The sequence below is a fragment of the Gouania willdenowi genome, chromosome 19, assembly GCF_900634775.1.
Source record: "Gouania willdenowi chromosome 19, fGouWil2.1, whole genome shotgun sequence".
Lineage (NCBI taxonomy): Eukaryota > Metazoa > Chordata > Actinopteri > Blenniiformes > Gobiesocidae > Gouania > Gouania willdenowi.
Window position 1 is genome coordinate 3,209,306 of NC_041062.1, and position 27,073 is coordinate 3,236,378.

The 27,073-nt window shown below is 38.8% G+C and overlaps 1 protein-coding gene across 10 annotated transcripts in view; it reads left to right on the plus strand.

Moving 5' to 3' along the window:
- Positions 1-1,145: 1,145 nt before the first annotated feature.
- The window catches only part of LOC114481938 (myosin phosphatase Rho interacting protein), a 48,651-nt gene continuing 22,723 nt past the window's right edge, over positions 1,146-27,073 (plus strand). For 3 of the 10 annotated variants that reach the window (XR_003676287.1, XM_028477018.1, XM_028477016.1), the window contains exons 1-7: positions 1,146-1,904; positions 4,284-4,361; positions 5,826-5,891; positions 20,617-20,768; positions 22,804-22,888; positions 25,392-25,445; positions 25,967-26,186. Coding sequence is in view for 7 of the 10 variants with exons in the window: in XM_028477018.1 (XP_028332819.1) it covers positions 1,785-1,904; positions 4,284-4,361; positions 5,826-5,891; positions 20,617-20,768; positions 22,804-22,888; positions 25,392-25,445; positions 25,967-26,186 (775 nt within the window). In the remaining 3 variants the exon portion in view is untranslated. The remainder of the gene's footprint in view (positions 1,905-4,283; positions 4,362-5,825; positions 5,892-20,616; positions 20,769-22,803; positions 22,889-25,391; positions 25,446-25,966; positions 26,187-27,073) is intronic. The other 7 variants (XR_003676288.1, XM_028477023.1, XR_003676289.1 and 4 more) reach the window with 5 other exon arrangements.

Below are 27,073 nucleotides of genomic sequence, written 5' to 3' on the forward strand. Positions count from 1 at the left end.
TTTAATTTAATTTAATAACAATAGCATACAAAGTCTAATAATATTTACCAACCTATTTTTTGTTTGTTTGTTTAATCTTACAAAATAGTATATTTAGGCAACAATGACAAATGTGTATAAAAGATCTTTTTCAGCTCGGGTTTATTTATTTATTTATTAATTTATGTATTAGGTTGTTTGTTTATTTATTTATTTATTAGTTTATTTGTTAGGGGCCATGCAAAACAAAACTGTCAAGCCAGAGTTAGCTATAAAGCTAATTTTCATCTGTGGTCCCTGGGTATATATTCTTTATTATTCAATAAAAAATAAAAAATAAAATGTTGCTTCATACATAAAAAAGTGTTTTCAACCAAACAACTTCACGTGTTCAAATGCAATTAAATATTTGACACACACACAAAAAAAATGCATTTCAACACTTTTTATGTGATTGAAAGTTTGTAGGTTTTTTTATTGTAGTGAAATTTTTGTTTTTTGATTTAAGCAATATTTTTTGAGTATTGAATAATAAGACATAAAAATATAACTTCGATAATAAAAAAATAAAAAAACACATTTTCAATCAAATAACTCACTTCAATCAGAAAACATTTTTAATTCTAAGAAAAAGTGTTCAAATGGTTGTTTTTGTTTTTTTTAAAGCAAAAATACTTAATTTTGTTTGTAAATACCTTTTTTGCTTGAATAATTATGTTTTTATTATTATTATTATTATTATTGCAGAAATAAACAAATATGGCATTTTACAATTTACAACAAAGTACCAAAATTAAGAACTTAAGCAACTTATCATTTATTCAATTCACTCAAGATTAAACAGTATTATGCTAAACAATCATAGAAAATAAAAAATAAAAATAAAACAAAACAGAGAATATCATTTGTGCATATTTGGAAAAATAAATAAATACATTTCATCAAAAATTAAACAATAGTAAGCAAAAATCAATTAATATGTCATTAATTTACAATAATAAAAAGAGGAGGAAAAACGCCTGGCCATGGACAATTTAAAGTCCACCTATCTAGAGGGAGGGGCTTGTTGGATTTCTATTGGTCAGTTAGGGGGACCGCCCTCCTTAGAGGTGTGTGTGTGATCTGATTGGCCGTCATAGCTGTCACTCCAAGCTCAGAGCCCCTCCCCTTCTCTCTGTGACTGGGTGTTCGGCCCAAACGAGGATTTTCACGAAAACATCCACCGGAGACTGCGCCGTATCTGCGCCCACGATAACGGGAACCCGCCGCTATGGATCCAGCGGTGTGACAGCCACGTCGCTGGCCTTTTCTAACGCAGGATAACGCTGTTTGGCTCCAAGCGAAACCGTTCCGAGTGGGTTTTTTTTACTGCAATGACTGCGGTTTCACTTGTTAAATAGAGAGGGCTGAAGTGGACTCCCTCCTCGGTGAGAGAGAGCTGTTTGCCCCATGGAGGCTGACGGGACACTTGCACTGAGCTCAAGGCCCGTAATGTCACCTGTGAACGGTCGAAAACTCTCCAGAGGACGCTTTTAAGACGAATGCACATCTTCACCAGCGTTGGACTCATTCTTGGAAAGTGTGTGTGCACAAAGTGAAGTTATCTACAACAGTCGAGATGATCCTCACAGATATGACTTAATGATCCCAGGGTTAGTCACCGCCTCAAGTCATTCAGGACAGGTGAACTAATGCCCGTTTCATGGACTTTACGCACACATAGTAAGCAAGTTGACCCATTCTGAGGATTCTGGGATTTTTCTCTCCCACCAAGTGTTTCCTCCCCCACCTTTTTAGAAATCACCATGTCATTAAAAGACAACTCTTGTCGGAAATTTCAAGCCAACATTTTCAACAAGAGTAAATGCCAAAACTGCTTCAAACCCAGGGAATCACACCTACTGAATGATGAAGACCTAAACCAGGTGAATACATGTGTCTGGAAATGATGACGTATACTAGCCTACATGATGTGATGCTGTTTTTGTGGCTGGAGTTAATGAAACATGAAAGGTTGTCATTGTGTTTTTGGTTGATGTGCACATTTCCAACGCATTGTTATGTGTTTAAAGACCGTGAATAGCAAAGGTTGGGTTAATTGGACATAATTAGTTTTCTGCCCAAGGCTGCACACAGTATTGACCTTAATTCATGCACATATAGGTCTATGCCTGGCTCTGCAGCCTGCAGTGGTTATGTCTACTGTGATGACTTTTGTTGTATATCATAATGCCTCCTCTTTTAGGTATTTGTACTTTTGCAGGAGAAGTTCTCTGTGGTATCATTGTGGGAAAATAATACCCAACAAGAGCACTGAGAAAGCGCAAACCTCCACCAAATCTCCTGGTTTGCCAGATATTGGCAGTTATCTGGATCATGATCATGACATTTCCATCCCCATTATTAACGATACAGTAGGCCCAAATGTATGGGCACTTCCATTCTTTCGAAAAATATCGCGATGAAATGGGCAATCGAGATTCGATCCAGATGAAACTCAAACTTGGGGGGGCATAATTCAGAAACCAAACCAACCAGACATAAGTGCGTCAAATGTCATAAAGGTCCGTCAATTAAGATATGATTTTTTTAAAGTTTCGCCAATGATGAGAGATAGGAATTTTCTAATTTTTTTTAAACCGATCCAGTGTATTGATCTGGATCCCCTTTAAAAAAATAATTGAATCTTCAATGGCAGAAGGTCTATCTTTGATTAAACGTTTGTCACAATCCGTTCAGTAGTTTTGACCTACTTAACCAAATGTACTTCCTTGAACTTGATAAAGTTGTTTGAGGTCCCTCATTGGCACAAATCGTGATCTGTATACCCAAGAACATCCATAAACTACTTCCCCATGATAGCTGATTGTGTCTTTAATAATCTGAAAATTGTCTTAGGTTTGCTTGCTTTGATGGTCTCTCTGATCCACTTGCCATGAGCTTTGTCCTTTTTGTACAACACTAGTGAAAGATCACCTCTGATTCTCAAAGACTGAACATTGGAAACGCGTTGGTCACTGTTTAAAAGTCAGATTCAGTAGACCAGCCATAACTCAGTAGGCCTATATCATTCCTTCTTTGCTGAAAGAGCTCCGCCATCAATATGACAGAACTTTATTATGGGAGGGGTAAAACTTGAGTCATTGCAAAATGAACGCACTCAAATTAATTTTTAGCCACTAAACCATCAAAGGGTCAAAATTGACCTTGATTGAGCTTATTTATTTCTCCATCTCAAGTGGCACTTGCTGTTTAGGTTTGCTGTCAGGTGAGGAGAGATGTCCCATTCCTCCCAGTTCATTTTCTCTTTAACTCTCTCCACATGTACAGCACACCACACACCATCCAAGTTTCACTCTATATATCCTGAGTCACATTATATAATACTATTCCTAAACTTTTTGTTGGTTTGTCTTGCACTACGGCTCATATTCTTTTCAATGTCAGATGTTGAACTGTTAAAAAGATGTACTTTTGCATACAGACTTACTTGGATGAGAAATATGCTGTACATCTTGTCCTGTAATCAAGAGGAAAGAGGATTTGACAGTGGATTCAACTTGGCGGTACATGGAAAAATGTTATCGCTGTAATCAAAAGGCCTGATAGCAAGGCTCATAAATGCCAGGTGGCTCCCCAAATGCTGAAGCTTTTCTACTTGATTTCTTACCGTTTCAGAGTGTTGGGAAAATTTGAATTACATAAGCTGCTTAATTTGTTAAGCTCTCCAGCAGAAGGAGTGTAAACATTGAATAAAACTCGCTCTTCTGTTCAAATAATCCTCGGGTGATTCCTCTAGGGGTTTCTTCTTTTGGCAAACAAGTGCTGACTTCCAATGTAGTTGCACTTCATGTATGTACAAGAACAATTGTGGAAAAACTGCCAGGTCAACTTTTCAGTACGAGTTTGAATCGTTAATCTACACTTTCGGCACCAAAGATCGTCTTTGCTTGTCTTTACAGCTCTCTGCTGTTTCCGTGCAACTCTTATGCTTCTTGCTTCCCCCTCCACCCACCAGTCCACCCACTATGAGGATCAGAGGGAAAGTCATGTGTGTTAGCCTTTCCTTTTTTTTCCAGGGCAGCATGGTGCTTTGGAAAAAAGCCAACTGGAGAATGTCGCCTGAAGTCAACTGAAGTAGCTAGTGGCAAATAACACACCAAAGTGTGTGTGCTGCTTGTGTAATGTTAAGCATAGCTTTTTCTTGCTTTTTGGCTAAACTGCATCGGGTTAGATTCAAGTGTGTGTTATTAAATGGTTGACCAATATGTTAATGCTTGTGTGTTATTGTTGGCTTTTAACAGGCCAAACCCATATATGGAGGGTGGTTGCTTTTGGCACCGGAGGGAACTAATTTTGACAATCCCTTGCAAAGATCTCGGGTAAGTAGTTTTTTATTTTATTTTTATGAAAGTTTATCTATGTTGCATATGTAATTATTTGTGTTTCAGTCATTTATTGAGATAAATAAGGTTTCAAACTTTCATTTGATCAAATATTTTATTTACTCTTCTTTTTTTATTTTTAGCTTCACTCATTCCCATAGTTGTTTGTGCTATTTCTGTTGACCTGCTTTAGTGCAGTATAATATATATATATATATATATATATATATATATATATATATATATATATATATATATATATATATTTATTTTAAAAAATGAATGAACAGGATGTCTCATCGTTGTTCTTTCAGTAGTTGCTCAGAGGAAATCTGATATCAAAATAATAATCAGCCCTCGCAACGATATTAATGCGTTAATCATACCACTGTAACCTAATGCATTGTAATAGGAACCCTGGTTATCAGCTCCCAGGTTACGCTGGACTGTTGCATCCCTGTATAGGAGTCAGGAGAATGTGGGGGAGGAGAGGGAAAGTCCTGGTTCTCACAGTGGTGCTGATAGCTTCCATATGTTTTTTTTTTTTTTTTTTTTAAGCAAAAGCAGTCCAGGACCTACTATCTACCGTCTGCTGCTGCTTTGACATCATCAGTGATACGTTTTGTCTTCTATTACAGTCAGTCAGCCTTTTACTGGGGGGTGTAATTGATGGCTGCGTGTTTGCTGAGGCGAGCCGAATGCTCTGGTTTTGACTGACCAGTATGCGAGTAACGCAGACGAAAAGTGTTGATGTGTTAGTTGAGTCATGTTTTGGGAACACTGGTTACTCAGTGTGTTTTACATACCTTCCTAAGAGCCAGTCACGTTCCATTTTAATTCAATGTTTAGGTGCAACCACACTATCTCTTTCTAAGCTCCTACTGAGTTCAGTTTGCACACCGGCTTTCAATATTTCATGGATTGACCTCGGTTGGAATAAGAGACAAGGAAATTTAACACTGACAAAACGGTACATTAGGATATGAGATGTGTGGCTGAGAGCTAATCGAATCAATGACAAATGAGATCAATAACATAAGTCAATGTAAAATTGTACTAATTAGAACAAAATTGGTATTCTGGCCAAATGATACAGTGACCCTGATAGAATTGGTAGTAAATTCACACTTACAGAAACATTGACAGTTGATAAGGCTTCCTTGGTTTTGAAGATCACTTTGTCTAGCTTATTTTGTATTTATTTCTATAATTCCAATAGTTACAGCTAGTTTCAGCATTCAGCTGTGATAGATAAAAAAAAACAATAAAACAACACACCCTTCTTGCTTATATAGTTGTATAGATTGGTGTATAAAGTAGGGATGTAACAGGTTTTTTTTATATAACACTTTGCTTCAGTTCAAACATACCATATATCTACTTCATGTACATTTTCTTATATTCAATATAATATTGCATGTAATGGCTGGTCTAAAAATGTCTTTTTGTTTGCTTTTCCAGAAATGGCAAAGACGCTTCTTTATCCTCTACGAGCACGGCTTACTTCGGTATGCTCTGGACGAAATGGTGAGTAAAGTTCCTCTTTTCTCTTTGCTCAGCTAGAAGTGTCACTCTTCAATTGATGGCAGCCGAAGTGGATTTTACATGTTCTCTCATTGTCACCGATGGGTTTTCCTGCAGTATTCCAGAATCTATCCAACAACCCAAAAACACATTCATAGGCTTCAATGGAAACTGTAAACAGGAGTCGAGATGTTTTTGTATTTTCCTGTGATGGTCTGTTTCTCTGCCTTAGTCCTTTGTCAGTGTCCACTGTATATATATATGTATATATATATATATATATATATATACCCTGCCTGCTGCCTGGCCCCAGGAGGAAACAGGGTTGACTCCAGCTTTTGTATTTATTAAACAATAAACAAAATTCTGAATTACTATCTTTTGTTAAACAATAGATGATAATGTTAAGAATAATCTTGGGTTCGTTCCAGTCTTTATTCATTCTGAAGGAAGTTTGTTTGTTTTCCCTCGAGTTAGTCACGTGTATGTCACTATCCTAACATGTGTTAGGTTAACGTCAGTGTCTTTATTGACTTTGGGCATGGCCATCTACATCTGCCTCTGTGTGTTTTTCCCTGTAAAGGTGACTTTTTCAGGGTGTAGGCCTAAATCACATGGCACTGCAGTCCCTATATTGATGTCCTTTTTATTATTAAAACCACTTAATGGTGCCATCAGTCAACACTTCTTCATTATTTTTTTGCACACACACCACAGCATTTAGGAAAAGCGATTTGTTTACACTCAGAATAGCTAGTTCAGCACTGCCAAACAGAATGAAGTGCCACCACGCGCTGTTGAGACCAAAAGTCATGTGCCGAGCTGTGTGTGTATTTGCTTAAGTAACGCACTGCACTCTTATTGTGCAAGAGCCCAAGGGCAGTTCAAGTCTGAAGAAGAACGAGGAAACATTTTATTTTGTCTATTACAATTCAGGCTTAAATTTTGGCTGACTGTGACTCCATGCGTCTCTGTAGATCAACTGCTTCCACGCTGTATTGTATGTTGGTTTCGTATGCGTTGCTAATTATTGATTGACCAAATGCACAGCTGAACAGCCATACTTTGCACTTTGAAGCAATTTTGCTTGTTGTCGATGGCCCTTTAACACTGTATGCAGTATCCTCTGGTAGAGGAGAGAAATACTGTACTGAGACCAACTGAAACAAAGGCCTGAGGAGCCGGGATACGGACTGGAATTTCTTTTCTTGGCCGTCTCTTCTCTGCTCAGTGCATTCTTTTGCTGTATTGTAAAGAAGTGCTATGCTAGAGCCCTTCACCATTTTGCACAATTAAAACAGTCTGATGTTTTTTCTAATTACGTGTTCTGAATTATAGTGAATTAACAGATAAAAATGCTCTCTATGTGATATTAGTCCAAAGCCAATAAATAGTGTTTGTGAGATGTTGGTAGAGGAAGAAAGCACCACTAATTAGATGTGTATGCAGGAAGGAAAAAAAAAAGAAATAGGATATTTGGCCTTTCTCGTGTTTTCTCTCCATGTCACTCTTCATCTTTTCATCGTCTTTCTGAATGGAGGATCAAAAGCAATGAGGCTAGCAAGGGTCTGTCCCTGGAAATATCAAGTGACGCTAAATATAGCGCTTTGTTTATTGTACAAAGCGCATTAGAATAATTCTTTTGTGCTGAATAGTTGGCTACACAAATTTGGCTAATTGGCATTAATGTCAGGCACACACATCCATATTCATGTAATCATCCTTTTAAAATATGCAGTGTATAAAGCTAAAATATTCTACAACCAATCTAAAGAGCGTGCGACTTTTGGTTGAGTCGAAAGATTACCAACTTAAGGCAGAACATTTCTCCTGACCACATCAGAACTCCTATCGGAGAGGGCTTGTTAGGGTTGTAGATGAGGAGGTGCCCCTGTGTTTTTCTCCCAGCCGGGTTTTTATGGCCTTTCTGTCTTGGCCTAACCAAACCCAGTTGGGCTGCGGTTCCAACCTGCAGGATGTGGCATGGCTCTGGGGAAGAGGAATGGGTTAGCGAAAAAAAACCTAGGAGAGATCACAGCACTCATGGTCTCTGATTTGGGGTTGCCCACCTATGGTGAACACCCAACATCTCAAAACCGTTGCTATTATTTAATGGTAAGAGCAGTGGTGGCGAAGAGTAAAAAAATGTCACTGCAGTCAGAGGATGAGGTGGAGACATGTTGGAAAGATAGAGTAAAGCCAAAAAAAGAAAAAGAAATGTTGGCTCACGTAGAACATGTGCTCCCATGCAAAGCTAATGTGTTAGTTCAGCGTTAGTGGCGTCTTGGCACAGAACAAGACAGGAAGTTGAAATGTGTTGTCGAGCTAGTCCCTAAATGAAAGCACAGTCCAATCTATTTTACTCTTCTGTATTTGCTGAATGCACAAGCTAGTTTTTTTTTTTTCCCAGAGCAACCGCACACAGTTATGTCGGGGAACCTGTTGCCAAGGCAACCCATTTTGTCTCTTTGTCAAGCAACAGTCAATCATGGTACGCATAGCATGGGGCAGATTGTTGAGTTTGGGGCAGAGCTCTAGCTGTGTCTGTCCTGATGGCAGCAATACAGGTGGGAACAGTCTGGAAGCAAAAGAATGAGCCTGTGGGTTGAGTTTTTCTCTCAGCTCAGTCACAGTGAGCTGGCTTAGTTTGCAAAAATAGATCTGTCGCAGCATCAAAATACAAGTGCAAGGCAGGATGGGACAGTCTGAATCTGCTGTGTGAAATGAGCCACGGTGTTGGTAAGTGCACATAGGACTGAGGGTGCTTGACTATGTCAGCAACAGGTGCTGCCAGCTTAAACAAAACTCCCTCACTTTCTTAGCGAGACTCGGTTGACTTTTTTTTCCACAGAGTGTTGGCTTGATTGTTACATCAGGAGCACTGAGGTATCAACAAAACAAATCACACAACTGCATATTAACAAATCCATTATCACCTCGCAGTGAGACCAAATCATTAGGTGAGAAGAACACTCCAAAAAGCCATACTACAGAGTGTGAGTGAAATCATTCACACCCACACTCTCAACTGCTTGACTATGCAGTCATAAATACACCACACAAGAGTTGACTCCATGTGTTTTGGCCTAATCATTATCTTTTGTTCACACCCGGATCGGATCGGATCGTTCTCCTCAATGTCCATCCTTTTTTTTGCAGCATTGATCTTTTATTGGTGTTTCAAGACGAGCAAAACAGTTTTTCTTACTTTATGTGAAGGATTTTGGAGAAAACCACAGCAGTATGTATTGGTCACAATGGTCTGCACATACACACTACACCTGCAAATAAAGCACAGCTACCTATTAGGTTGCAGTAAACAAAAGGCCCTTTCAGAGAGACTTGCATTGCATTTGCCTTTAGAGTGCATTGACTGCAGTTAACTGTCAGTATTGCAGTGATATGCCTTGTTAGGTTCCCCGCCTTTTTTTATTGAAAACATGATGTTCTCTCAGTCATTTTCATGTCATCAAAGTTCAATTAATTTCCTGTTGTTGCTTTTATTAAAGAATTTAAAAAGTCACCCTCTGCTATTGCACTGTTCAAGATCGGAGGGAGTTTGGCCAACTTTGTTGCTTTTGCCACATGTTTTGGCATTCTTTTTAGTTGAGACATAGTTACCATTCCACTACAAGTTCTTGACAGGCTCGTATACAGCTTAGCCTCAGTTTGCATGTTTACCTTTGGACAAGACTTTTTCTTACAATGGAGCATGTGTTCCTCTTTCTCGGCTCGGGTTTGGAAAATATACAAGAGATTTTGTCATGCCCCTGTGTAAATGTGAAAAAATAATTCATTAGGCGATGGTCAGGCGGGCTCTTGGTGCTGATTGGCAACCACCAATTTAACACCAATGGATTTCCATTCGAAAAGGTGTTGGGTTTAAGTGTTACAATAAATATAGTTGACATTCCCAACACTTGTGACCATTGCAAATCTTCCATTTTGGGTCATTGTGGATTATTTACTAAGTGTGGGTCTCGGGTGAGGCGTTTGTTGGTTTTGTTGAGATATGGTGCATGAGAGTCTTCTTTAACCCCTGCCCTTCCTTTCCCATGGTCACAGTAAGAACTAATCTGCTGCAGTGTAAACAACCATGGATTACTCTGAGGTCATTGTACCCATTGCACTGAGATGCAAAGTCATGGGAACAACCAGTCATTTACAACTAGTTTAACTTAAAAAATAAAGGAATGTCTCAAAGTTATCTCCCAGTTTGGTGTGTTTATCTACAAATGTGTTTTGTTTTCCAGTCCAGAGATGGAGATATTTCGGCTTGCTCAAATTCCTATGTATCTGCAGATCTAAGCTCTTTTCTGTGCCATTATGGTAGCTGGCTGTTAACTGCCTACTGCAGTGCGAAAACTATAATTATCACTTCTCTCATCTAACCAATACTGACCAGATTTTCACTGTTAAAACACAAATCCTTTAAGTTTTTGTAACTTCTTGGGAACTATTTTCTTATTAAACATCATATACTATTAAGAATCAGTTAAATTTAGTGTTAAAAACTTGTTTTTGTGACTGTTGTTTGTGTACAAATGCCATGAGGATATAAATCAGTTGGCAATGGCAGGGAACTTGACAGTCCCAATACTTAAAAAGTCCAAAATGATGATGATTTGGACTGTATTCCTGGACATAGGCTGATGTGTCCAGTGAAACCACAGGTCTTAATATACCTTGTTGCACCCACTTTTTTCCTCCTCTCGTCATGAAACACTCACTGTGATGTGGATTTTTGTGCAGTTGGAGGCTTGCAATTTAAGACGGATCTAAATTTAGCTCTGATTTATGTCTGTGGTCTTATCAGTCCTCATACACTTTGTCTTCTTTTCCTTTTTGGGATCCAAGCTGACATCATGATTTTATTGTTGCTCTGAAAGTCGGAGCCCTCGAAGGATGCTACATTCAAAATCATGCTCGCTTTTGAAAATTACCTACCCTCCGTTTAAGTTATTAAGTATATAAAATCTTATTTCTTACCATCATCAGTAATACATGACATCACTCAGTCACACACATGTAGGCCAGCCAATCACAGACCAGAAGCACACTATAAACAGGAAGCATTCAGTACAAGAGAAGAGAGGCTTGAAAGTAGAATGCGGGAAGCAATCAGAGGAAAGCTGCTTGAACGTAGCTCGCGCACAGCAGCACAGTGCTAACGACTGAGCAGCTAACGGTGCAGACCGGCATTTCTGCCCTGCACCCGACAGCAGGAGCGATCGGCAGCAGAACAGATCGCCCAGGTTTTTTAAAGACCGTTTGAACCCCACGGATCAAAGGATGGTGAGCTACCTACGGAGACAATTCGAGATCCAGTGAACTTCAGTCCTACCATGGCGGTAGAACCAACTTCACTGTCTATAGTTTCTCTTACAGTGGAACTAATCTAGTGAACTTCAGTCCTACCAGGGTGGTAGGACCAACTTCACCTTTTATACAGTAGTTTCTCTTACAGTGGAACTAATCTAGTGAACTTCAGTCCCACCAGGGTGGTAGGACCAACTTCACCTTTTATACAGTAGTTTCTCTTACAGTGGAACTAACTTTGTCCCCCCAGGCTGTTAAGCCTAGTGAACTGAACTAACCCCATCGGGTGAACTCTTCAAAGTCTATTTTTCAAGACTTATTGTATTATTTGTTTATTAAATCGATGTTATCTTTTTTCTATAACAGCAGATTGTGTATGTCTGTTTTCTGCACATCATAGCAATCATTCCCAACTCACACTTGAACCTAGACACTAAACTCTGTTAAATTCAGCCTAAAATACTAAACAGTTAAACCTACATTTGACTACACGTGAGTTAAAGAAGACAAGAGTAACGCAATCAATCTACCTTCAGAACAATTTGTCATTAAGAGCAGAACAACTGGATTGTTTTAAACTGACCTTTTACATCCCTTTTCTTCTGGGTTTGTTTTGCTCCTTTCCTTTGCCTTTGCTTGAGTGACCACCTCTTTCCGGACATGGCGAGGATAAAAATCTTATCTCTTTAGTTTGTTCACTGTTTAGCTTTTTCCATTCGTTTAGTCTTTGTGCATCCACCGTATGACTGAGAACCAAGTCTTTTCTTTCAAGATTCAACTACTATTAATTATTATTGGTTACTAATTGTTAGTTGTAACTTTTTTTTTTCTTATTTGCAATTAAAAAAAGAACGTATAGTCTGTAAGGGTTTATGCAAATTTCATACTGGACAGTTCTTATATTGTAACACTTGACAACAAGCATAAATCTTAACGTCTTTTTTTTTTTTTTTTTTTTTAATGGACTCCACTATGGAAAGAAAAAATAGGGCATGATTTTTTTTTTTTTAGTTGTGTAGGGTTTTTGTTGTTCTAAAATGAACTTTGTAATAAATCTTGAACTTTCCTAATTTTCTCTGTTGTTTGAGGGCTCATTTTCTTTAACTGTTGTCGTGTTATAAATTATGAACCGTTATTAGTGTGACAACGGGGTACACAACATTAGAATGTTTTATAGGAGGTGAAGTAAAATGGTTCCAACAGACCTAACCTACTAAGGGATAACAGCTCCAAAGACGCCCCCCATGTGAATGAATTAATTAGATTTACAAACATGAATCAAAACGTGAAACATTTGTTTCTAGTTCATTACGTTTTTCAACTTGACACAGGGGGAATATTCTTCTTGAATATGAAAAAACTGGCAATTACAGCGAAACTGGTCATGTTAAAAGTAAAACACAAGATTTTTAATAATATTAAATCAGCCAAAAACCATAGCCCAATCCAAGACATTGAAGACTATTATACCTGAAACGTTGAGTTTCTATCATCTATTGCAATGAGGAGATCCTTATCCACAGCTAGTAAGGTAATTTAGCCAAGCTAGACATTGAGCAATTGAGCACATAAGTCCAGACTCTCTGTTCTGCTATGATTATCTTCATGCTCACTGCAGCATGAACTTGTGGACAGGAACATTTAACACTGAGGCAGCGACCTATCAGCACCTTCACTGGAACAGTCCTTCAGAGATGAGGAATAGTTCGAGTTTTCTTCAGATGTAGAAGCTCATTAGATGCCAAATCCTTGGCCTCTCAATTTTCCTTGGTAAATATGACTGCCATGCCTGCTTGAAGGGATTACTTGAGTTGATTGTAGTCAACTGCTGTGCCATGGTAAGAGCTTTTTTCCACAGATTCTCTTTTCATCTTCCATACATTTATATTTTTCCTTGTGTTCTTGTTATTTTTAATGATCTCCAGCAATTACTTAATCAAGGAAACCTTTGTCTAAGAGGCACCAACTAAACCAGTAACCACTCTTCCATGCCTAGACAATAAGGCTTTGAATGTAGCAGCCACTAATATTAATAAAACAGCTTTGAGTGCTTCTAAATACTACATTAGGACACTGACAAAAGGTTTCGTTTGTAGAATTGCAAAGGTTTGGTTTGCTTTCAAATGAGTTCTAATAGAATTAGATGTAGGTGGGATTTTGTCTTTGAGCATTGGTTTGAGTGTAGAAAGGTGCATTTACAGAAAGAAACGACGGTAAATGGAATTGAACTGTAGGTTATCACTGGGATAGATAATTTAAATTGCGTGAACCCAACTATTGATTTAGCATCTTTTATTTTGTGTATTATATCTTTGTATACTTTATAGGTTGTGTGCATAGACATAAACCAATCAGTTACATAATCTCTGTTTTAGGACATCCATCTGTAACTGGGTATGAGACTGTGTCTATCATGCCTTTAGTGACCACAGCTGCAGTTGGATGTCTCTCAGAGTTGCGACAGGTGCAGTTGTATTACATGATCTTTGACCTTTCACCTCGGCTTGGTGATTTGCCGATGTAGCCACCTGTTTAGGTGGCAGCTCTCCAGCTTGGATATCTTGAAAAAACAAGAGGTTCCACAGAGCTGGATTTGGATGTAGAAATGGTACATGTTTGTCTCTGTAAAAAACCAATAAAAGGCAACTTTTGGTCTGTTTTTGTTTTTTAATAACAGATTGTCTAAGTTAAAAAGACAATCTTTCTTATTTTAATCATGTAAGGAATGCCTTTGATGTTTAAATACTTAATTTTGCTCTGAGAAAAACTGTGCTGCGTTTGTGGTTGTTTATGTTCTTTGCAAGTGAGTGAAAACATTGACATCCACCAACAATGCTGGATAATGAAGCGTCAATTAAAACCAGCCCAATAACTGGTGCTTCAAGCTATCATTAATGGAAGTTTTAGAGAAACTAAGTGTTTTTATTGGTACCTGGTGTGAATGTTTTATGTATTATTGCATTTAGTGCCAACATATTGTGTAAGATATCTGTTTGCATACTATAGTTTAGTACGTACTGTATAATCTAAAGTATAGAATGTGCACTGAACGGATAAATAACTTAGCGGTGGCTTACCACACCTGGGAGACATAAAGAAAACGAGAAGTAAAACTAAACGGATCAAAACACGGGCCAGGTGCATTAATGGTACAAACGTTAAAGGCAGCTCGATGGCAGTTAAAAGTAAAACGATACCTGTGTGGAAGACTGAACATAACTCATTCACACGTATTAGTCCTCAAAGATGGGTTGACTTTCCACAGCTAAGGCTACACAACACAAGTTAATTGCAGCACCTGTTTCTTCAGCCAGCCTATCTGCTCTGTCACCACCTCAACATCGGCTCGCACCGTTCTCACACTCAGTCGGCTTTTAATTACAATGCAACAAGCTGTTATTAACAAAATTACAGATGATACCATTGTCTTTCTTTCTTTTCCTCTTTGGTTCTTCCCAAACGCGGTTATGTGTACCCGTAGGGGTAGTTTAGCATAACGTAGGGGGTTCAATTAAAACATTTGTCATCAAAATGTTCTGGAACAGAGAGCTTCAATACTGTTGCATATAATGCACAATAGACCTCATTTAATCCAGCTGCACAAGCTGAAAAACTCTTCATTATCTAATTCAGTCCTCTTCGTCCTCCTCTGCACTTGTTCAATGTTGGCCTCCTAATACAGCATCAAACCACCCACACTCTCTCGCCACTCTTCACCGAAGCACTGCTACCACCCTCAGCCTTTTCTGAAATTCCTGCTGCAAATATACGTGTGAAAAATGGGGTTTTTTAACTCCTGTTCTTGTTAATCTATCTTCCAATATTATGTGTTAGTCCACAGTGAGCTTTAGTGGTGGGTAACTGCTGTTTTAAAAGCATCTGATAGTAGTAAATGCATACCAGCAGGATGAGGTTTATCTGTAAAAGCATGGAGAACTGTTCTTGGCCCTGATGCAGAGAAGTCAGATATCCACCATATGGCTTCCTGTGATTTTTATAGCACTCTATGTTTATCTGCAGTAGAGGCAAGAGTGAGGATCAGTAATGCAGTCAAATCTGTGCTATTGGGGTGGTTTAGGGTTGTCTTGATATTGCGGTAAAATTACAGGACTTGTGAGACAGTGATGATTGTAATCTCGTCCATGACTAAGCTGTCAGCCCCAGTTTCTGGTCTGATTGCTATGTATATCTTTGTATCATTATCCTGGTCCCAGGAAGGACAGAGACGATTTGATGCTCCGAAAGGTGACTCCATCCATCTGGAACTTGGGGATGAACTCCCCACAGCTGTTTGTTGGCATGCTCACCAATCAAAAATGTGTGTTTACACGTGTTATCCACAGTTGCTATGTAAATATTTATTGCATAATTGCTCTTATTGGCAGCAACTAGAGGATGGACCCGGATTCTGTAAAGATCTGAATCTAGAGCCAGTTCACCAGCTCTACTTAGACTCCATTGTCTCTAATGATTGAACTTAAATAAATTAGGAAGGACTCCCTTTGTATCCTGTTGTGACATGTTTAAAGACATGTCTTTATGAGAATTAACCATTGAACTCATTGCAATGGAAGGTGTCACCTTAGATGTTGGCAGACAAACTGGCACCACATACCAGATGGCAGATGTGTTTAATCGGCATTTATTTGTTTCTTAATTATATGGTTAGAAAGCAGGTGTCATTAAAGTGTGTTTATAGTAATAGATCATTAGTATGTATTTAAAATCACTACGATTGACATCACTTTTCTGCACTGTATATTCCCATACATGAATCAGAGTGAGCGAACTCTTTCTTATCAAGACAATAAAGCAGTCAGTCGCAGAAATGTTGATGGAAAAGAAGAGATTTGGTTTTAGCAGTTGCCAAAATAAGCAAATATTTCTCTTGCTGTGTCATTAGAAAGACGCATGTTTGCTTTCGCTGTAGAAAGGCCAAGAGAAAAGGAAGCCAAGGACCCAAAGACGAGATTGTTTAGTGACACACACTAATAATTGCCATTTTTTAAACCGTGAACATCTAGCAAGAGTGTGCTGTAAAAACATAGGAGGATTATTTACTTAGCCGTGGATTTACTTTTGAATTAGAGCTTCAAGAACTGTGTTTACACGCCTACATTTAAAAAGCCAAATAAATGGAAAACGAAGATGGCCAAGCACCATGAGTAGTGATGATGCCAAGATGAAGAAACTGCAGCCACTTTGGCTGACTTTAATTTTTTTTTGTGAGGGGGGCTGTGTTTTAAAAAATGTTGAAATCATCTTGCAGCAGCGCTTGTAAATATTTTGAAGACAAATAGCGTGAAGCATGCAATCTTCTGCTGGAGTGAAATGTATTTCTCATCACAAATAGAAGAATGATGAGTGTTTGACGGTTAATTTGTATAAAACGGAGCTCCCTTCTGTGCTCTAAAACCTGCAAGGTAACTCAATGTATGTTGTCAGTCAATCATTCAGGCCAGGGGTGTCAACTTTTTCCACAAAGGACCAAACGGATGTGAGAGGTTCGGGCCCGCTATATATAGTCACTATCAACCCAGCAGTCATACTGAAATTTGAGTTTCTTGTAAGGTCAAAGCTTCTCTTTTGATGTTCTTGGCAGTTTGTTTGCAGGTTGTGATTGGCTTTTCCTGATTACCTGTGAAATTTGTATCATCCCTGATCCAATCAGGACAAGCCCGGTGGAACTTTCTTTGATCAGTTTTGTTTGTTGTCTTGATTATAACAAACACACGTTTCATGTTTGGAGCCAAACATTTTTTAAACCTCCTCTACGAGCCAAATAACAATGGACTGGAGATGCATTAGGCCCGCGTGCCATAGTTTGGACATGCCTGATTTACACTGATATTTATTTCTGCTCTCGCATTCCTGTAATGACTATTATGAGTGTGCCAATGACTATGGTGACTTCCTGCTCTGATGAAGGAAAGAAAACAAATGTTTCTCTGCTTTGTCCCATCTCCCTTTCAGACTGTTCTGAATGTCCATTTGAGACAGCTTTTACACTGTTGTCTGGACAACTCAAGAGACAAGAATAAGTTTATGCAGCCTTCATCATTTCCATGCACGGATCACAAAAGGACACTTGTTCCAGCCTCTTGTCTCTGGGTTATTTCCTTGTTGAGGGTTAACAGGAGGAGTGGCTCTGTGGACTGCGGCAGCTGACAATCCCACATTGTGTGAACTTGTGCTGATTCACAAAGCATCCATTGTAGTGAGCTGTGGCCCGGGGAGAGCGGACTGGGTCTCAGTTAGGTGACAGAGAGGTGTTGGCTCGTGGGGCCCAGGTCTGGGGGCCCAGAATTCTGGTGGCAGAACCAAAGTAGAGGAGAGTGTATATCAATGTTTAGACAACACAGTGCTGGAGCTGGGAGGATACACGTGTGTGAGATGATTTCTTACACTTTGACCCCACTCTGCAACTACAAACTATGAATACGCCAGCTCCCGAATCGCAGCAGACAATTGTCCCAGAGAATCCAATGCAGTGATTATAACCAAGAACTTAAGCTGCTTGTACAACTGCTTGTAGCGTCTGAATTGTTTTGTTGATTATCCTCTATCCTCTTCTGATTCCGCTTAAGGGTATGAGATGGACCAGCAGTCCAAAGTCAAAGTTCACAAGACACCCTCTTTTTTTCTGCTGAACTGCTGTTTTCCCTGACCACCAGTTTCAGACTTTAATCTCCTTCTCGTAACCACTATACGGTTCCTTCTCTCTGCGTTAAACCCTTTTCTGTCTTTGACTGAGTGTGACAAGGCTCTCAGGTCAAGCTGACGCCAGTCTCTCTGGCCAGTCTGAAGCAGGCCTAGGTTCGCCCCCAGCTGTTCCAAGGTCTATTTGCATGTCTGTATGTCAAACCCGGCTGTTGCCCTGGCCTCTCACCTTAATGTCAAGAGTCCTTTGGTGATTTTAAAGCCACAGGCATAAGAAACTGAACAAAAAAAACATGGCTGACTGACCTGTCATTGCCTTTGTGGCATGTATTTGACTTTATTGAAGCAATAAACATCTTGCAGTCCTAACTTCAGATTTCACACTTAAAGCCTAGATTACTAATGGTTAACCATGCACTGTAGTGCATTAATCCTACTTTGGTTTTTTCCATAAATCTATAGTCATGTTATGAACACAATACATTCCCACCTACAGTCAGTAGAGATGCCAATTAGTCAAATACTGTACATATATTGTAATATTTGAATGGTGAAACTTGTTCTTCCTAGTCTATACCTACCCCCTACCCTTCTCAGATGTAAAGTTTAGTTGTTGTTGTTTTTTGTTTGTTTTCTTTAGTGATGACATGTCTGAGTTCACTGCAAAATCATTTTAAGTCTTTGTATAGTTTTAGTGCAGTTGGAAGTTTGTTCCATTCTGAGATAGTTTTAAAGGAAAATGCCGATTGTCCTAATGCTGTTTTTCATTTTGGTATGGTACATTGGCCATTGACTGTTGACCTTGTTGTTCTGACTATCTGATCAGAGGTTAATTGGACAAACCTTTTCAGTGATGGAGGTGCCACAATATTAATGATCTTGAATAGTAACTTTAGATTGTCCTAAGTGCTTGCTTATAAAGCGATTCTAAAGGTTTTATTGTGGCATGTGACCAGCATGATACACCATAGAGTAAGTGGGGTAATATTGTGTTGAAGGAGGTTTTGGCTCCTTGTATTGCCAATGAATTTCTTGTAGATTTAAATGTAAACAGATTATATTTTATTGTATGACATAACCTTTTGACATGTTTCTATTTAAAGCACAGATCTGTTGTTCGGCGTAAACCATTACAACCAGAAAGCTATTCAAGCAATTGTTGACACTAGGTTTGCTGGATTATTACATTTATTTTGAATGGCAAAAAAAAAAAATAGATTATTTAAAAGATTTGCTCAAGTTTTGTGAAAGTTATTAAGAGGACAAATGATCGTTCTGAACTTCATCAAATAGTGAATATTAACCTTTCTTCTCTACTAGTACACAAATATTAGACACAACTATGCGAACAATGCATATGAGAGGAAACCACTAAAGTTTATTTTACCTGTTATCGTTGACTCAGCATAGTGTTATTCATTGTACTTGAGCCATGAATACATTGAATGCCTGAGTGTGCTTGTGTAAACTTGTATGTAAAACCTCAAGTCATTGTACACAGAGTGGTATTATTCTTGGAATCCTGTGCTCATGTTATTTATGGCTGACAAGGTGTCATCCCAGTCAGTGTGCATACATTACTGAGTTTTTTTTTTTCGTAGTTATGCTTCATGTTTTAATGCAAGAGAAAATATGGATGGAGGGTTGATTTTCTATGATTTACACAGCTCTATTCACTTAATAAATAGTGTACTATTTCTAATATGTTTTTAATAATCTGGTTTTATTTATTAACCAAATGTTTTGGCCGTAAATTTCTTTTTCAACTAAAGTAGTTCCACATGGCTCTAACCGAGCACCACTTGAAATAGTTGTCTTCCAATTCCTCATTGTATTATAATTTAAAAAAGATGAAGAAAGCTGTGAAATATGAACATTTTAAGAATTGCACATTTTTAAGCAGACAAAGTTTCTGGTACATTGGTTAGACGTTTGCCTCTGAGCGAGAAAGCCCTAGATTAGATGGCTATCATGGAGCCTTCTGTGTGAAGTTTGCGTGTTCTCCCTCAGGGTGTACAGGTGTGGCTGCGTGCTCCATCACAGCAGCTTTAGGCAACTGTCTATTCCAGGAGCGTCAAACTCATTTTAATGTAGGAAGTTTTTGTGATGGAAAAATCACAAATTCAAACAAAATCCTGAATGTTAAGCAATTGGTTAAAATTCCGTTGGATAATTATTCAAGTTTTGAAAATAATTGTGATTGCACATTACTGTAAATGATGTAGTAATGCAAGCCTCGGCGCATTGTATCTACAATTTATATAGTAACTTACGCTAAGTCCTGTTTTTGCTGTATTTTTTACCTTCCTGTGGGCCGGACTAGATGCTCTGGTGGGCCGGACCTTGAGTTTGACATATGTGGTCTACTCTAATCTGCAAATTTGTCATTTGATTCATTGTAAAATGTCAATAAAAGAAACTCATAGACGTCAAAATACCAAATCAATGATTTAGCTACTCATGGCTTTTTTTAAGTGGCATTTTCAAATTTTATATTTTAGTTTATGCTGTTACATTACCTGTGCCCTTGAACACAAATTTCAAATCCTGAAAAATATAAACAATTCCCGGTAAGGACGTTTCTCACTGCACAGAGCGAGTGGGATGCACCGAATGTGGCAAAGATTTAAATACTCTGGTGGGTTGTGTGAGAAGAATAAAGACTGTTTGGAAGGACTGGATTTGTGGGCCCGTCTGTTCACTTTCTCACTTCACGCCTTCGCTCTGTATCTCTGTTCTGATCGTGTAGCCCAGCACTCTACCCCAGGGTACCATCAACATGAACCAGTGCTCCGATGTCATCGACGGGGAGTCCAGAACGGGTCAGAAGAACTCGTTGTGCATCCTGACGCCCGAGAAGGAGCATTTCATACGAGCCGAGTGCAAAGAAATCATCAACGGGTAAGATTGAATGATCTGTCATCATTGGATTTATCGTTTAACATATTGCACCCATCTGTAGTCGTGTGTGCTTCAGAAGGTCTTTGGCCTTTTTGTAGTTGAGGTGTTCTCTGTTTAAGGCCTTCTGGTTTGGGCTGATGGAGATTAAGGCGAAATAGTTGTGCAACTGCTGTCGTAGCCAAAACTTCTCTGCCCCCTGCTGTCTCCCTCAGGCTGTGCTTTTCACAACATTGTAGATCACACTGCAGTGACAGTGCACATTCTCAAGCTGTTTTCCTCTCACTGGATTGCTGGATACCCATAATCCCTAGCATTACTCCACTGAGGATACACAATGCACAGATCCTCTGCCTTCATATCACAGGATTGTCTTTAGATTCTTCTCGTCAGGTGGTGCGTCCGCACTGTTTTCATTTTCTGTAGCTGTAGCACACATTTTACAGCTCACATATTACTGCTGGAAAAGTGTGACTCACAACACCCACTCCTCGCTATGCTACTTGATCTATCACTGCACACCCACTCTGCTGTCATCTGGCTTCCATGTGTTGGTGCTCGGCCATCGCGCTTCGTATCTGCCTTTGCAAAGCGAAGGAAATGTTCCGCATTAATTTGCCCCCTCAAATGTCCTTCTCACTTGGATAAAGGAATCCTGTGGTCAGCCATTCAGTTAGAACCACATCATTATGTTTTTGTCTATGACAGTTAATAAAATGACCAAAGCCTTTCACTCACTTTCACTTGGTTTGAATGTCAAACCGATGTGGAGCGTTAAGGAACAGGACCTCAGCTGTTATCAAAAAATGTTGTTGTGGTCAAGTTGTCGAACGTGAATGTTGGGATCAGTTGATTTAAAAACCCGCATCTTGTAATGAGATTATGTTATGGTATGGGACACGTGTGATACTAGTTTTCAATGAGCGGACAACGAAGTTACAAAGTAGAATTGGGAAATACATGCAATTCCTACTAAATAAATAATCATGTGGGTTTGGGTGAAACCATCTAGGTATGGGGCGACCAGTTCTTTAAGTGGGGACTTTTTACGGCTTTCCTCACTCGCTTTAATATGCATCGCTTTGCTTTCACCACAAGGAAGAGCCAAATCATTAGGTGACACAAACATGTGTCCCGCAGCACATAACTGACAATTTATATTCAACATGTTATTACAGAAACTGTATTTCTGGTCAATGTTTTGAGCTTTTGCGATATTGTAAAGGTAAAAGGTAAGCAAATATTGCTAAAGTGGCATGGGTGTGCAGGTATTGGAAAAAACAGAGGCCAGGCGTAATACTAAGAAAGGAAAAACAAACCGTAACGATAAAAAGTTTTTCGAGAACATATAAATTATGAGTTCTTTGTTTTTGTTTCTTTTTTTTTATGTTATTGTTCATGTCCACGTGAATGCACTGAGGCTTTAAGTCAGGGGCGTCAAACTCGTTTTAGTTCTGGGTGTCAAATACGGAGCAGTTTGATCTCAAGAGGCCTCATTTTATGCAGGAAAACTAGTAATTTTAACATTATTTCACCTACATATACATATACAGAAAATAGAAAATATGTAAGAAACTGACAACAACCAAGCAAGATATGCGTGCTAGATATCAGTCCCAACAGGATATACACTTTAAATTTCCTAGATTTTGTGACCAATTTTGATTTAACAAAGGGATATATTATGTAATATTGTATTATGTTTTCTCATTCATTTTACTTTCTCCTGCGGGCTGAATTGGATACTCCAAAGGGTTGGATTTGGCCCTCGGGCCATGAGTTTGACACGTGCTTTAAGTTAATAAAAGCGGCTCCATGACACTTTGATTTAGAATTGGCTTTGTTTTTTGCAGTTTCTGTATATATATAAAAAAAAACCTTTGATATATAGATTGATAGACAGATCTATATATAAATATCATCTGTCTTTTTGTCTCATATTTGTATGACGGACTGACAGCAGGTAATTAAGAGGAGAGCCGACAGTTATTTCTTCACACGTAAAGCACTGCAGGCGACTGACTGTTTCTCCTCACAGGTGGCAAGAGGCTCTGACTGTGTATCCCAGGACCAACAAGCAGAACCAGAAGAAAAAGCGAAAGGTGGATCCGCCCACTCAGCAGGTATTTCAGTTAATCACACATTTTATTAAGTACATTTATTTTTGCACACATCCTAAAAAAAAAGAAAAAGAAGAAGAGTATAGATACTGGTGATGATTTAAGACGTCTGTTTTGCTTGTTTATCTAAGATAAAAGATTTTTGAGTTTCGATATGTTTTGTACTTTCCATGAGTGTTTCATCTGTCCAGGTTCAATAATGATTACCGCCTGTCGTACTATCGTTTGGCAGTGATTCACATGCAGTTGAAATCTGCCGGTGCAGCTTTGGTTATTGATGTTTGACAGCTGTTGTCTTACCTGCCAGAATCCCTGTTAAGTTAATATTCTCGTGGATTAGATCAAAGCAAGCTTTTGAAGGCAAGGGTGGCATCTCACCTTTAGGATTTATCATCACGCATTCAAACCTGTAAAATGCCTTTGGGGATTCAGGGAAACTCTTGCGACACAGAGGCCTACAACCATCCTAATAAGACACAAAGACAACTCTTCTGAAAACAGAATTTGGGACTCTGCCACTAGGTTCTGGTTGAGCTACTTATTAGTCGAACTTTTACGCTTAATGCTTCGTGCAGCGGGCCAGTGAGAAAATTTGTAATAAAGTGCAGAATCGCAAGACTCCAGGGGAGTGATTCAGATTTATTTAGGGATCACATTGCAGTGAGCACTCTACAAAGTTGACTTCAACAGTCTATGAGCAAGAATAGTCAACATTTGAGTCAATTTGACACAAAGTGCCAATAAGAAAAAAAAAATGAGTTTTCATGTCTGTACAAGCTCACATAAACTGCAGTCAGACGAGGTATGAATAAAACAGCAGGACTAGCTGACATCATAATGATCTCAACACTAGGAGGAGATAGAAGCATATTGCGATTGTGTGGTGCCGACCACCCACCATTAGGCACAACCTCTGCTCTATTGCACTTACCTCATTTTGATGCCAGTCTTAATTTGTTGTGAGTGATCTGGAGATGATTGTTCGGATGATCTGATGACGGCACCTTCTGACCACACTGTGACCCTCCCAGACTTACACAAACAAGCTAATTTGTAAGCTAGCATTTTTTATCATTCATCTTTTTATTGTGGAGTAACAATCCCGCTGTGTTTTGGGCATCTGGCTTAGGAAATATCTGAATCATAAAAATTGATTGTAAACTGCTACTTAGACATTAGACAGTGTAATATAACCAACTTTTTTTGAGTGAAATCTGATCATTTAAGCTACATTAACCTTCTGATTATTTGATCAATCAGATATCACAAACAAGATTATTTCCTACCTTTTTGAAAAAAGAGTTTACATAACTATAAACTATTGATTCAGTACTACAGCTACAGGCATGCTACAACAACAAATAAATTTAAATTTATCTCGTGGGATCAAATTGGACGGTTACAGCTTTATGTGTCAAGTGGAAGTAGCTGAAAAAAAAAACTGTTATACCAAGGCCCTGGAGCATAAGCTGTGACTCCACTAGTGGAAAAAATAACATTTCCATATATATTTTTTATATATAATAATGTAATGATGATATTGCCTACATACAGAAAAGATAATTTCTGCAAAAACAAAATGCTTTATTAAGGATAAAGATGAATATCTGATGTATAGTTTAAACATCGTAGATACTTTGCTTGAGAAAAAAAAAAACATGTAAAAGATGAAAAATTGCTGCTCGAAAGTTTGCTTTGATCTCCACTGTTAACGCTCGGTTCATTGACATTGTTGGAAAAGTTTTGCGAATTCCATGAAGAGTTTTTACTTCGTTCTCACCAGGATTTCTTGTGTTTCTTTGCCAGACAAGGAGGACAATGACAGTTTTTCTTCTAGTTTGTTCCAGGTACTCCCAGTGAAGTCGTAACAACAACAAAAACACAACAATACATCCTACAATGAAATGCGTGAAATGTTTTTGGTGAAGTCAATAACCTAGTGTTAAAAGTGGAGATCAAAACTAACTTTCGAGCAGCAATTTCAAACTATTTCCTTTGATTTATTGATCTAAAAGGCCTACATTATAGATTTATCTGATAAAGAAAATGAATCTCCAGCAACTTTAAGGAAAAACAGAGAAAGCAGAATGATGGGACCAGAATATTATTGTTCATTTGAATTACCAAGGCCATCACCATGGCGATTGTGTAGGTGGGAGTGTTTGTTATTCAGGGTGATTGTATAGTACCATAGATTAGTTCTAAGAGCGTAAAAAGCCTGCTGCCTACTTTTTTGACCATTCTGACAAGGCATGTGTGAGCTGCACATGTTGGTCTGGTTAGCTGTGCTCTCTTCTTCAGGCTTCTGACCTTAATACCAAAGCAGTGATATAACAATGCAGCAATGATAAACAGATAATGTGCCTTAGAGTATGACTGAATACTTTTTATACTCTGTGATTGTAATGTTTGATAGAATTAAGACAAAAGACACTTTTTCAACCTATCAGTTACTATTAGCTGCCCAGTGTAGACAATAACCTTTAAGGCTTTGTGTGATTGGCAGGGTGGACTTACTGCAGGACAGTGTTTTTCCTCTGAAGACATGAACGGCCACCCTGTGAGTGCAGCAAAGCTTAACGTTTCACCTTAAATTTAAAAAAAAGAAGACAAATTCAAAATCTGTTCATTAAAGTCCCAGTTCATTCAGGTGAAGGGTAAATAAACCATAATGGGTGTGTTTGTGGTGAGGGCTGGAACAGAGAGTTGTGATTTAAGGGTCTCCTTTTTACTTTGGAAATCTTTCTTTCTGTTGTTTTTGTTTGTTTTGCCGATCACTCACGAAAAGGGTTTTCATGGTATGATATCTTCAATATGGTTATAAATGGGACGGAAATTCTCCACATGTACTCTGCTATGGTTGTATTGTGTCTCTCTCTCATGCCTTGTCATGTTTCCTACTGCTCTGTTCCAACTAATTTATCATTTAACCCACCACATTTTGATTATAATTTAAAAAACTGTAAAAAAAAAAAATAAAAATAAAAAATCAATTCCTGGATGTAGTCTCTCTGTGACCATACCTCCCTTTGTGCCCATTCCTCCACTCATTCACTCCTTTTAACACACCCCTTCCCCCAGGAGCCTGGTCCTGCTAAGGTGACAGTGACCAGCAGCGGGGGCAGCATTCCATGCCTGCCGAGCAGCATCGCCAGCGCCGAACGCGTCCCAATGACCCGGGCCTCGATATGGCAAGAGGAAAGCCGCTGGAGCCGAGCCACCATCCCTTGTAGCCGCAGTGCTTCCTGCCTCAGCCAGATGAACCAGAGCCAATCGGAGTCCAGTATCAGTGCTCAAGACGGTGAGGATTAAAGGAAGAGCAACACGCTGAAACTCAGAGTTAAGAAGTTCTGGGTAGCTTTAGGAACTATTTAGTTAGGTCGAAGTCAGCGTCTCACGTTTTCTGACTCACAGTCTGCATGGCCATCTTAAGCCTTGATTTATACAGTACTCCTCCGTGTTCACATGTAAAACAATCATTGGCACATACTTGCTTTTCCGACAAATCCAAAGTTTCCAGCATGTTTTATCGATATGGGACCGATCCAGAGTGTCTAGAGAAAACCAATGCATGCTCAAGGTATGCAATCCCTGTTCAGGAAGGTTGAGGGCAAATTTATTTATTTTCTGAAACCCACAGTCCTCTAGCTGCAATCAGCGCCTGTGCAACTCAGCAACCCAGATAAAAAATGGCTGTGGTTGGAGGTTACTGTCGGCAAAACTCGAGTGTGATTGATGAATGGTTTATTTAAAGTACGTTAAGTATTTTGAAAGGTACTTTAGAAAAACATGCCATTTTTTTTAGGGGTGTGCATTGCCATGAATCTGACGATACAATGCGATTCACGATTCGCATGTCACGATACATACATATATCCTGAAACTAAACGATACGATACACATCACAACATCAACTTAAAATTTCACCTTCACAAGTGCAAAACGGTATGAAATACAATTTATGCCATTTTCTTTTTAACTTGGGAGAATAAGTAAATAGTAACTAACTGTAAGCAAAAATAAAGTGTTATGTTTATCAAACTGTCAAATTACATATTTCTAAAAAGTTTAACTTCTGTCAATGCGTAAAGACGCACAGTGGCTTATCTGGTACTTCTGGATGACGTGGTGCACGAGAGACTCTGGAGGGAGGACGAGGTGCTGCGGGAGGGCGGATGAGGCTGCGGA